The sequence below is a fragment of the Penicillium samsonianum genome, assembly GCF_028829775.1.
Source record: "Penicillium samsonianum strain IBT 33392 chromosome Unknown utg000004l_segment0_segment0, whole genome shotgun sequence".
NCBI lineage: Eukaryota > Fungi > Ascomycota > Eurotiomycetes > Eurotiales > Aspergillaceae > Penicillium > Penicillium samsonianum.
The window spans coordinates 63243-76068 of record NW_026643262.1 but is presented as its reverse complement, the minus strand read 5'-3'; the positions used below and the strand labels follow the sequence as shown (position 1 = coordinate 76068).

Below are 12826 nucleotides of genomic sequence, written 5' to 3'. Positions count from 1 at the left end.
ACTTGATGATACCTCTTGTGACCCTACACAGCATCAACTTCAAAGTCTCCAAACTCCACCGCGATATCATCCCCAATGGCAAAAATCCCAATGACCGGGCCAGTGAAGTCGTAATCCGTCAGGAGGGCGGTATCAACTGTCGCCAAATCACGCCAATCTGCTTCATCTACCCGGAAGAAGAATTGCAGGGAAGTCTCAGTGTAGCTAATTCTGAAAGACATGAAATCTTGGAATTCCACACTTCGGGTCTCACTTTGCGAGAATGACTTCGCTTGATTCAGTCCGTTGAAAATGACTTGCTGCATGTGGAAGTTGTATTCAATTGTTAAGAATCGGTGCTCGTCTTTGTAGAGAGCCAATCCTGCTCGAACCGATGTGGAAGGCTGTGGCTTGTACACAGTGACAGTGGCGGTGCCTTCAAGTCTTCGTTGTCGCTGGCCAACAAAAGTAATTGACTCATCCGGGCTGGTAAACTCCACTGGGTCTGCCTGTAGTTTGATGTGCCTGTCCTGGATATGGTATCGATCTAGTTTGGCATCTCTCAAGTAGACCCAAGGGGCAGCAGCAAGTGAGTCTTGACACTCCTTGAAGTTTACCCCCAAATTCCCATCGCATGTGATAGACTCAATCGTGGGCCACCCGTCGTAAGGCCAATCAACCGCTGTCAAGAATGTCTCCCGTCCCATGATAGATCGTCCCTCTTTGATGCGAATCCCCAGCATGACCACCCACCATTGCCCGTTTTGATCTTGGAAAAGATCGCCGTGTCCAGTGTTTTGGACATATCGAGTGGTGCCGCTAGCTGTGTACAACGGGTTCATGTTATAGGACTCATATGGACCCCATATGTTCCTTGATCGCGCCATGCTCAGCTTGTGGTATCGAAATGTGCCCCCTTCAGCACATAAAAGGTAGTACCATCCATCCTTTTTGTATATATGTGGTCCCTCTGTATATCCTTTCTTCCATCCCTTCCAGATGAGAGTGGGCTCTACAATCATAGTCCCAGTTGTGATATCAACTTCGATGTTGTAGATCTGGAACTCAGGCCCCGTTTTGCACAATTGGACATACACCCGGCCATCGTCGTCAAACAGCAGAGACGGGTCAATCCCAGGAAATCCGAATACTACTGGGTCCGACCAAATCCCCGAGCGAATATCAGTTGTGTGAATGATAAATTGTTCATTTCGCTCATCGCCTAGTAGATTGGAAGGGCCGTGGATGACGTTGGTACAGATGATGTAGGTGATGCCGTTGTGGTGCCGAATTGTGGGCGCGTACAGGCCGCCAGTTCCAACCATTGCTGTGCCATCGTCCCACGGGGCAATAAATGTGGTCGCTCGGGCTAGTGACAGTTGGGATGGTCTGTTTATGGCATTTCCTAAAACATGTCAGCCCTCCCACTAGGTCGACTCGGAGAAAAACTTCTTACCAATATGTTTCCATGAGACCAGGTCATTTGACATATAAATGGGCAGCCCCGGATAGAGATGGAAGCTCGAGTTCACCAGATAGAATGTGCCATCGATCAGGCAGATGGAAGGATCGGGAGCAAATCCTGGGATAATGGGGTTATGGTGAGCAACAGCCATGTTGAGTGATATCTTTACTTTTTTCTTTGTTCCTCCGGGGTTGTTTGAGAAGACAGGAATTGTTCACATCGCCTGGATTTATGTGGCGCCAGAATTCAACCGGTTTGGACACGGCGTTGTCACCCACCGACATCAACAAAGAATGTCCAACACTCACCCCGCATTTGATCTTCCTATTAGCCTGAATGAAAGATGAGAAGTTGAGTTGCAACATGGCTCTGTGCTTTTTTTTTACTCCAGGTTTTTTTTCCCCAAAATGAAGGGATTCATTCGACCGGTTATATTAAACCAAGCTACCATCGTGCTATACATGTGGTGTATCGGACTATATATATTCTGGACCCCTCCTCTTCTTAGAACAAACAACTTTTATTTTAATTTTTGAATGAGGTTAACCCAATATGAGTGAAGCATATGAGACGGTTAAACCTCCCAAGGGGCACTTCTACTTAGCAGGGCGACTATTACCTCGTGTGAAATGGTGGAAACAACGGAACATGCGAGTCCTGTACTTCTACATTTTAGTTCTAATTGCGACCAACACGGCGAATGGATTTGATAACTCGATGATGTGAGTTTTCGTCAGCCTGTTTATCCTTCTCTTTCTCATTGGTATTAGGAATGGTTTGCAGGCACTGTCCTACTGGCAAGACTATTTCGACCACCCCAAAGGTCCAACACTCGGTTTATTCAACTGCGTTATGAGTGTTGGTGCGCTGGCCGGTTTAGTCATTTTGCCTTATATGCTTGATCGTCTGGGCCGTAGGATTTGCTTGGTCTTTGGGTCTTTTTTCATGTTATTTGGCGTGGCTCTGCAGTCGGGTTCTACCAACTTCTCCATGTTCGTTGGCGCTCGATTTATTCTCGGGTTTGGAGACATCATCGTCATTTGCACAGCCCCACTACTTATTACAGAGATTGCTCCTGCCCAAGACAGGGCAATTCTGGTCACTATATCGGGAGCTACATATCACTCGGGGGCGTTTATCGCGGCATGGACGACATATGGAACGCTGAAGATCAAAGTAAGTGGTCTAGGTCAAGATCCCCAGGCCTATCAGCAGACCACCCGCCTCTTCATCAAACACCTTTTTTCCCTTGTACCAAGTTTGGCACACCCGAGCTTCTAAAAGGAATTCCGGGGCCCAGATCATATCTAGCACAACAAAATTGGCGTTGAATCCTGGACGCAGACTCCCTGTCCACGAGTCTGAAAAAGACGCATATGCAGCCCCTGCAGTAGCTGCGGAGACAGCGGTCGCGAGGGAAACAGCGAATTCGGGATTGATGATATCTTGCAAGGAGGGATCAATAGATGACCGCCGAGTAGTAGCAACATAAAGATTGGGTAGTGCCTGATGCTCCGCAGTGGGGGCATCGGTCCCAAAGACCAAATGAGCACCGCCATCAACGAACTCTTGGTAGGCGAAAGCCCGCTTGCAACGGTGAATCCCTAGCATCTCTGGCCATCCATCGAACGTCGCTGGGTCTATGTGAACGGGCTGGACTGATGCCACTATTCCGAGTTGGCCAAGCCTTTTCGCGTCTTCGGGGGTTGTTATCTCCAAATGTTCAATGCGATGACGACAGGATGGCAGGTCCTGAATTTGGGATAAGCAGTCAATAGCCTGATGCACTGCTCGATCCCCTATTGCGTGAATGGCGCACTGCAGGCCGGCATCAGTAGCACGGCGAATCGCTGCAGCAAGGGTATCTGCAGGCCAGATGGGATCGACGATGTTGGACAATCCGCCATACGGTTGGTGTAGTGCTGCTGTACACCCATCCACTGTGCCGTCACAGAGTAGCTTAATCCCATTGATACAAAACTCCGGGGAGGTTTTGCGGTTGAAAGTTTGTTGAATCTCAATGGCGCGATCAATATGACCGCAGATGTCGGCAGCGCATTTTGAGTAGGGTATCAACCAGTGTGCTGCCATATGCACCGGAAGCTCACCACGTTGATTCCTGTAGATATTTAACGCCGCCCACTCAGTCTCTCCCATAGCCATATCCACGAGTCCAGTATACCCAGCACGTTGATGCGCACCGATAGCAGCATCAATCGCGGCCACCTTCTTCTCCATGGACGTGACTCGGTCCAAAAATGGCCAGACAATGTCGAACTGCGCTGCCTCTTCGAGTAAACCAGACGGAAGGCCACTGTGGCAGCGGTAAATCTTTCCTCCTGGAGGATCGGGTTTCGAGTCAGCCTCTAGCTCTTTGAGACCTGCAGTATTGCACCACGTTGAGTGGAGGTCCAACGCCTCGATATAGATAGGTCGCGGATCTAGGTCGTCCAACACTGTTGCAAGAGCGTTGCCATCCGTAACCGACTGGATCCAGCCTCGGCACAGAATGCGTGGATCCGATGGGTGAGTTGCTGCATAGGAAGTGATGGAATTTCGGATATCGGCGAGGTTCTTGCAAAGTAGAAGGTCGAGTTTCTGCAGCGACATACCGAAATTGAGGATGTGCACATGGCCGTCAATGAAACCTGGGAGGACTATTCGATTCTTCAGGTCCACAGTTGATGCTGTCGCTTGTACCCGAACAACCGCTTCGTCATTGTCCCAGCCGACGTGCGCGACATGGTCATCCTCGACTACCAGCGTAGAGACAAAGCCACCCCATGAATCGGGACTGAGGATACGGCCATTGGTAAAGACTGTTGTAACCATGCTTATGTGATCATTGGGGGTGAAGCAAAGGTAGCAAGGGTAGTTGACTCCTTGAAGGTGAGGGAGACGTCAAAGTTGAAGTTGAGGTTGGGTTGGTAGAGCTGATGTGCTGAAAAAGTAAGTTAAGAGGAGGGTGAGATAGTAAAAAGCAAAAGCAGCGATGTAATTGTTTGCTTGAAGGTCAGGGATATGTTAAAGTTGAAGTTGAAGTTGAGGTTGGTGCAGCGGATGTGATGGAAAAGCAACGTACATAAGTAGAGACGATGCTATTGGCTGTTTTCCCTTGATACCGTATGAGATTGAGAAATGGTGTAACGCTAAAACATGAAAAGAAGAATCAAATTAAATGTTTGTTCTGGACTTCGTTTTCTTTTATCAATATATCTCCTTTTCACTCTCATTGCTTGTTTTCTGTTGTTTCGGATGGCTTTGTTGATTATAGAAACTCAGACATTCCATCACTCCATGTTGCGACTTGTCTTTGAGGACAATAACTTAGATTTTCATTATTGGAAATGATACTTAGAGTTCTAGCGCCGGTTCTATCTCTACTTGACAACGGCGTGGACGTTTCAGGCCAAGATCGTACAATCAACTTTCTTTGTATTAGCAGAAATGCCCAACAGATATTGTCCATAATGAAAGGATAGGATTATAGGGGCTATTGATTTTATACACAAGGCTCCCCGGGGCTGTAATAATTCTCGCAAGAATACTCTTATAACTGCCAGGCCCGGGCATTGTAGTATCTCATGTTCAAAGTCGCGAGGTTGTTGATACAATCGAGAACAAATGTAACTTAGAGGTAAGTAAAATTGTTCGTGATAAGATAGACTCATGTTTTCTGACAATGGTATCAATGGTATATAGATGTGCCTGTTAGAAGTCCTTGATCATACAGGTCCCTATGGCTGTGGCCATTTTTGGATTCTCGACCTCGACAGATGTTTTACGGCTCAGTGTTTAGGGGAATTTTCTGGTTGTATTCACCCATTGAAGAAAAGAATTGCTCCTTATTCCAAGGAATGGCGGAAATATGTCAATTACTTTCGACCAGGGTATGCAAGGATTCCAAGTCTTTGCAAAGGATGTCAAGATGGAAATGGTGATTGGGAAGGTCCTTATTGAAGTTCCTATATACGCTCATCCCTCGCGGAGTAAATATTTATTAGTGGATTGAGAGGGTTGGGTGGATTCAGCCGGGACTAGACTTCTTCTGTTGATCATTTGCTGTTATATCTCGACCTTTGCCTTAATGCCCAGGTTGGTTCACATCATGGCCTTCTGGCCAGCCACCAACAATGACAGTATGACACTGGGTATCTGAGATACACGGCTGGTGTTTGAGGTTATCTTAACCTCCCCAGCTATGTTGAGCGATTCTAATCCAAGTACATACCTTCATAAGTACATATGTATGCACTGTCGAGCCGAAACTTCCCGTCTTCCAACTCGGCTGATAACATCTCAAGAAACCTGGGATACTGAAAGAATATCTTGTACAGTCGAGGTTTTATTTGTGTACTATACTACATATCTATATACATATTCACTGTCCTTAACTGAGCCCTTGCGAACAGTGGAATGAATTCCCGAGGTCGCCGTTCGGCATTGTCTCCGACAAGTGGCGGGGACCCCCAGCACTCGCCCGAAATACGTCAATTTGTCAGCAGATGAATTATCCCAAGCGTATATATAAATGGGAATTTCTGCGTCTCTGAATCTCTTGAAAGGATCAATCGTTAATCTTTAGACGATAAACCCAAATGGGATCTACTTCGTTTCACTCCCCGCCAATTGACCAGGCCGAGGGCCTGCCATATTTTACCCCCGCCAACAATGCTGGAGCAGCTATAAACCAACAGGACTCCAAAACTCCGACGCTGTTCCGCCCGTTACGAATTCGAGATGTCACGCTCAAGAATCGCGTGATTGTGGCGCCTATGTGCATGTACTCCGCCGAATCAGACCCAACTTCTCCGGCTGTTGGCGCGCTCACGGATTTTCACATCGCGCACCTCGGTCATTTGGCCACAAAGGGTGCCGGTCTGATTTTCATCGAAGCAACAGCAGTTCAGCCCAATGGTCGCATTTCTCCCAATGATTCCGGCCTTTGGCAGGATGGAACAGACTCTGAACAGTTCAAAGGACTCCGCCGTGTGGTGGATTTCGCTCATAGTCAAGGGGCCAAAATTGGGATTCAGCTTGCTCACGCCGGCCGGAAGGCTAGCACGGTGACGCCCTGGCTCGCATCCCAAGCCAAGCAACGCGGCATCAAAGCTGATGAAAGTGTTGGTGGCTGGCCATCAAATGTGGTTGGCCCCTCTGGTGGGGAAGAGCAAATTTGGGCACCTGGCGATCATTTCTGGCCCCCTCGCGAGCTTGAAACGGCCGAGGTTGAGGAACTTGTTCAGGCGTTTGCACGAAGTGCAGGGCTCGCTGCACAAGCAGGAGTGGATGTAATTGAGATCCATGGCGCCCACGGATACCTGCTTCATCAATTCCTTAGCCCCGTTACCAATCGACGAACCGATAAATATGGTGGCAGCTTTGAGAACCGAAGTCGGTTCTTATGCGAGGTGGCTGCTGCAATCCGTGCTGTTGTGCCTAGTGGAATGCCCCTGTTTCTTCGTATCAGTGCGACAGATTGGCTTGAGAATCAAACTGTCGCAGCAGAAACTGGAAGCTGGGACATGCAATCCTCAATTCAACTTGCCAAATTGTTACCAGACCTAGGGATTGACTTCCTGGATGTCAGCTCAGGCGGTAATCACAAAAGCCAACGGATTCAGCCTCATACAAACTATCAGATTGCCCTCGCTGGTCAAATTCGTCAAGAAATTCACGCCGCCAACCACACGACGCTGGTTGGAGCTGTTGGCTTTATTACCGAGGCCGAGTCCGCTCGAGATATTGTTCAGGGTGCAGAAGAAGAGGCACAGCCGACCGAGGCAATACTGTCTGGTCCAAAGCCTCAGGCTGATGCCGTGTTAATGGCCCGTCAATTTCTGCGCGAGCCCGAATGGGTGCTCACGGCGGCCAAGAAATTGGGTGTGAAGGTATCCCTCCCGTGGCAGTTTGAGCGAGGCTTACTGTAAAGTGGACACGCATATTATTCATAGATTAGGCTTCCTGATTGCAACCATTTGATTTCCCTGTCCCGAGTCCTAGTACAGACTGTAGTATGGAGTACAACGTAGCCATAATCTGCAGCGCAAGACTGAGAAAAGGGGGGAAAGACCTTCGACGATCATTTCCATATTGGAATTCCACTCTCACCTTTCACGCAGCCTTTTGTTTCAACTTTCTACGCGAGGGGCCCAGGTGACTTGTCGCATATGAATCTGGGGCGAATGGTATACTCGTTATCAACCACAACTCCCGCACTTCCCGCGCTGTCCAGTTACAAGCCAATTATTGATCAACGTGCAACGCCAAGCACCGGGCCAAGACTCGGGAGCCGATGTTACAATGCATTTGGAGATAAATCGGTACTGGATTAGCATTGTTTATGCGGGGTCTTTCGGCTTGATCCAGCAGATAAAGCCGGAGTATAAAACCGACGGTTCCAACTTGGAGATACTCTGTATTTATCCTACATTCTTGACTGTAGCCTTGATCACTCAACACATTCAAGTTGGAATTCAAAGAGGTCAATAGGAAAAATATCGACATTTACCGAAGAAAACCACAATGGGCATCGCTCGCGCTGCCTGTGTTCTGGTCTTCGCCCTCCAGCCTTTCCTAGGCGGAGCGTTGCCTGCCCCATCACCACCTGGAATTCCGTCTACCTCTACTGCAACGAGTGAGCTAGCAGGATTGACCGTTGCTGCACAGGGATCGCAGGATGGATATAGCCGTGACGAATTTCCGCACTGGATTACTATCAGCGGGTGAGTAGATGAGATCACTGTGATTCTGAAGTATTTGGCAGCTCAAATTGTTATCGACAGAAATTGCGACACACGCGAAACAGTCCTCAAACGGGATGGAACCAATGTGGTCCAAAGCTCCAGTTGCGGAGCTACCAGCGGATCTTGGGTTTCTCCGTATGATGGTGCGACCTGGACAGCTGCAAGTGATGTAGACATTGATCACGTCGTTCCGTTATCAAATGCATGGAAGGTGAGCTCGGATCATCTGACAAAATTGACGGCTCGGGATATTAATGAATCTTGGCAGTCTGGCGCGTCCAGTTGGACCAAGGCAGATCGTCAAGCCTTCGCCAATGACCTCAAGAATCCCCAGCTTCTAGCGGTCACCGACAACGTGAACTCCTCCAAGGGCGACAAAGGCCCAGAATCGTGGAAGCCTCCTTTGGGTACGTCCTAAACTGTTTGTACTGTCTAGTCTACAAATTACTAACATCAAGACAGCTTCATATTACTGCACTTATGCCAAGATGTGGGTGAAGGTGAAATCGGTCTATGATCTTACCGTCACTTCGGACGAGAAGGCTGCTCTTGTTGAGATGTTAGCTACTTGTTGAAATGTGGAGCACATTTAGTGAAAATGAACATGTGACAGAAGATTGGAGAATAAATCGCAATATAATAAGTTTTAAACCTGTGGTAAACAACGTCCATTTAACGGATTTGACAACTAACCGCCTTTGCTAAACGCGTCGCGCACAGCACAGTTGATGGCTTCCTGGATCCCCAATATGCAAGTGAGTATTTTGAACGAAAGCACAGCATCCTTAGAGATTACAGTGCTCCCGAGCTCACTAATATCACAGGTAGGATTCTGGCGGACTGACCTCCTAATACGATGGGCTGGAGAATGGGCCCCACTGAAGTGGAAGAAGCGTTTTAGCTGGAGATCCACACTTGAACCAATATTTAAGGGAACTGTTGGGAGAGTATTAGATTATAATGCAATGATATTGGTTATTTTATTGAACTAAGAGAAAGGGAAAGAGACAGAAGCTAGTTAGTTACATAACTAGTCATCCATGTGCGATGTCCTGTGTGTGGCCTGAACTCCAAGGCGCAAATACCATGACACCTGGTAACTAACTGACTAACTAGTGACGTGTTGACAGAGCTTGGCGTGAGATCCATTACCCCCCTGCTGCCCTGCTGCCGACCGGTTGGAAGAAAATATGTCGAATCGCCCTTGGAAGTATGATTCGATGCTCTGACACACAGAAACGATCATTTCTCCACCTTTACTAATCTCTTCACCGACAGGGCTGTGGGTATAAAGATATCCCAAGTGGAGTCATTTTCAGCCAAGCATTTGCCAGTGATGCTTCTTTTCGGCACGAACCACAAACCGGATTTTGTGGCAAGCCCTTAGGGGTCGAATATTATGGATAAAATCACTTCTGCGTGGGATCGCGTGGGATCGAGGGCTCTGATATCTCGCCTCACCCATCCCCAGTCTTTTGTGTCTCGCTTAAAAGCTGTTCTTGATCACATTGACCGAGGTCCCTTGCCCGAATATTTCTGCTCTCATTATTATCTAGCATAATGACCTCCCCGGGGCAGAAAACAACCGATGAGCTCCATGATTTGGAGAAAATCACTGATACCTTTCCCCAAAACCGGACATTGCTTTTATCAGAGGAACAAGCCCTGGCAAGAGCACGGAGCAATCCCAACGACGCGCTACCGATTCTGATAAAATATGCTGTCAATGACCCAGACAACCCCCGCAACTGGCCAAAATGGCGCAAATGGTATATCACCTGCGTGGTGAGCATGCTCAATGTCTTTACGTACGTACACGTGCCATTCTCTCCCAGTCGAGGTTTATCTAACCCGTCTTATACAGTACGTGGTGTGCAGGGGGCATTTCCTCGGGTGCTGCCGGAATACAAGAAGAGTTTGGGGTATCGGCTGAGATCACGACTTTATGCTTGTCTCTATATGTTCTTGGATACGCAATCGGCCCTGTCCTTCTCGCTCCACTCTCGGAATACTTTGGGCGTCAGCCGGTTTACGTCGTATCGTGGTTCTGTTTGTTCATTTTTCAGCTTCCTCTGGCCATGGCCCCAAACATTGGTACTATTCTGGCGTGTCGCTTCATTGCAGGCTGTGCCGGAGGTGCGCCCCTGACAAACACCGGAGGTAGCATCAGTGACCTCTGGGAACGGAACGAGAGCGGAGGGCCCATGGCCGTCTACGGGCTGAGTAGTACGTTTGGCCCTCCTATGGCGCTGGTGGTCACCGGTTATATTGGACTCAATCTCGGCTGGCGGTGGATATTCTGGGTTTTAATGGCTATGACGGGCGGCGTCTGGGTCTTGTTGATAACCACAATTCCCGAGACGCGACACACCACAGTGCTTGAAAATAAGACCAAGCGCGCGTGCAAGCAGATGAAGAAGGAGAATCTTCAATCTGCAGAATCTACCACTGACATGCATGCGAATGGCAGAAAGGGGTTGCACGAACTATTCGCTATTACCCTCACGCGCCCATTTCGTTTCCTTTTTTCTGAGCCCATCACGTTGTTCTCGGCAATCTACAATGGCTTTCTATACGGATTGGTGTATCTTTTCAACGAGGCAATCCCTCTAGTTTTCGGCGCCCCGAAGGGACACCCATTCAATACCGGTCAACAGGGACTCGCCTTCTTGGGAATGGCGATTGGACCGTTGATTGCATTCTGTTTTTACCCACTTCAAGAACGATACTATCTGCGCCGTGTTGCCGAGAACGGCGGCAAAGGTGTCCCAGAGGCGCGGATGTGGATGGCCCGTGGGGGTGCGATCCTAATTCCTATCAGTCTATTCTGGTTTGGGTGGACAAGCTATCGGTCGGTCCATTGGGTTGTCCCAATCATCGCCTCGTCATTCTTTGGCGCTGGGATTTATATTGTGATCCTGAGCATTTTGAACTACGTTGTGGATAGTTATCAAACGTACTCAGCTTCCGCTCTTGCCGGTGTCATCCTGGTACGCAATGTTGTCGGTGCCGGATTCCCATTGTTCGCCACCCAGATGTATGAGAAACTGGACTATGAATGGGCCTCCTGTCTTTTGGGATTCATCTCCATTCTTCTTGTGCCGATTCCATTCATTTTCTTCTACGGGGGAAGAGCCATTCGCCTACGCAGCCCGTGGGCGAGGGAGCACTTTGAACAAAACGACGACAGCCCACATTAACAATTTTCAAGGATACTCTCACCCTTTTGGTTAATTTGAAAGCAGAAAAATTAACACTGCATGTTAGGAGGTATATCAGATGATGTATGATGGCGTCCTGTTCAATAGCTTGTTAAATTCAGAATCCACCAAAAGTCTGATTTGCAAATATCCGTCGATGCTGAATGCGACTACAATCGTTGTCTTGCCCATTCATACTCAGTTTATGCCCAACAAGATGGAGCTGTGTCTTTTCTTACATCGACACTGGCTAAATTAATTGTGACGCCCATTCTTTGGATCGGTCGGTTTCCAGTTCCGCATACACTATTCAATTCGACTATACACCTCTGCGTCTGATATGATGGTATCTCAAGATATATGGTACCTTCATAAATATGTCATAGCTGGACCCATTTATAGCCAAGGACTGGGATTTCGAAGACAGGAGCTGTACAAGTGGCGTTGAAGAAGGCGTCGTGTGTGCAGCCCAGCTCGAAGTCTGTGCTTCCGTAATAGGTGATGCTGCTCCCATTCTCACACTTAATTGCATGTCCATCGCCGAGAGTATAATCCATATGCCCCGTTGAACTTTCTAGGTTGGTGGTTCCGTAGAATGCAACAATACGCCCAGCACCGCGATCGGCATATCCGCAGTTGCTCTCGCCATGGCCCATATCATGAATGCGGTATCCAATGTATTGATCGTGGCAAGCAAGGCCATCCTCGAAGTTGATAGCGAGTGTTTCCAGCGGACCATAACCCCATGGCTCATAGTTCGGCATTCCAGTCCAGCACACGTTGACCATAGTCCCATTGCACGTCGCGGGATCGGGCTCACACCACCCATTTCCACAGAGACACCCCCTGGCATCGATATCGGCTTTGTTATGGATACAATCAAGACTGTGAGAGCCGTTGTACCATTGAAAACTGTTGACTCGCCATATGGGAATAGGACATCCATCGGGTGGGGTGATGGAGCGAGGTTGGAGTTGGGATGCTGATGCGCATACTAAAAGTGCAAGAAGACCGAGAAAAACACGGGTTGCCATTTTTGCAGTCTGAATAGGACGAGGAGATGACTTGAAAGCAAAAATAAGTGGAGTTTAAATGAAAATCTCACAAGTTATATGGGCTTTAGGTATATATATATTATTCTGCGGGCTTAGGGCTTAGGAAATGTAGAACAAAGATTGTAACCTTATAGTCGCTCTGTGGGGCCATTATCTGCATGTAAGCTCGCTAAACATACTAGATAGTGTCTCTATAAAACAAGACCAATTGAGTTGAGTAAACATAGTACGTTTTGAGACATATAGCTGAACATGTTCCACATTAAAATCTCATTTATAGAAATTATACCCGACTGCAGACGAAATTAAATGTTTAGTATAGAAAGTCCTGGAATTCCCCCCAATCCCCCCCCCCCCCCCCACCCCCAAAAAAACGTAATC

At 48.1% G+C, this 12826-nt stretch overlaps 6 protein-coding genes across 6 annotated transcripts; 3 read left to right on the top strand and 3 right to left on the bottom strand.

Moving 5' to 3' along the window:
• Positions 1–23: 23 nt before the first annotated feature.
• On the bottom strand, positions 24–1595 carry N7471_006915 (glycoside hydrolase family 43 protein; the record flags this gene model as incomplete). Its single annotated transcript, XM_057279634.1, has 2 exons — positions 24–1384; positions 1436–1595. The coding sequence occupies 2 exons, from the start codon at positions 1593–1595 to the stop codon at positions 24–26; spliced, it is 1521 nt and encodes a 506-aa protein (XP_057133894.1).
• Positions 1596–2629: 1034 nt separating this feature from the next.
• N7471_006914 (amidohydrolase) lies at positions 2630–4276 on the bottom strand (the record flags this gene model as incomplete). Its single annotated transcript, XM_057279633.1, has 1 exon — positions 2630–4276. The coding sequence occupies one exon, from the start codon at positions 4274–4276 to the stop codon at positions 2630–2632; it is 1647 nt and encodes a 548-aa protein (XP_057133893.1).
• A 1766-nt stretch (positions 4277–6042) lies between these two features.
• N7471_006913 (NADH:flavin oxidoreductase/NADH oxidase) lies at positions 6043–7374 on the top strand (the record flags this gene model as incomplete). Its single annotated transcript, XM_057279632.1, has 1 exon — positions 6043–7374. The coding sequence occupies one exon, from the start codon at positions 6043–6045 to the stop codon at positions 7372–7374; it is 1332 nt and encodes a 443-aa protein (XP_057133892.1).
• A 595-nt stretch (positions 7375–7969) lies between these two features.
• Positions 7970–8765, top strand: N7471_006912 (HNH endonuclease family protein; the record flags this gene model as incomplete). The annotated part of the gene is made up of 4 exons (XM_057279631.1): positions 7970–8169; positions 8230–8401; positions 8459–8597; positions 8653–8765. The coding sequence occupies 4 exons, from the start codon at positions 7970–7972 to the stop codon at positions 8763–8765; spliced, it is 624 nt and encodes a 207-aa protein (XP_057133891.1).
• Positions 8766–9750: 985 nt separating this feature from the next.
• On the top strand, positions 9751–11390 carry N7471_006911 (MFS transporter; the record flags this gene model as incomplete). Its single annotated transcript, XM_057279630.1, has 2 exons — positions 9751–9998; positions 10055–11390. 2 exons carry the CDS (start codon positions 9751–9753, stop codon positions 11388–11390), a joined length of 1584 nt encoding a protein of 527 aa, XP_057133890.1.
• Positions 11391–11770: 380 nt separating this feature from the next.
• On the bottom strand, positions 11771–12424 carry N7471_006910 (uncharacterized protein; the record flags this gene model as incomplete). The annotated part of the gene is made up of 1 exon (XM_057279629.1): positions 11771–12424. One exon carries the CDS (start codon positions 12422–12424, stop codon positions 11771–11773), a length of 654 nt encoding a protein of 217 aa, XP_057133889.1.
• Between the last annotated feature and the right edge of the window lie 402 nt (positions 12425–12826).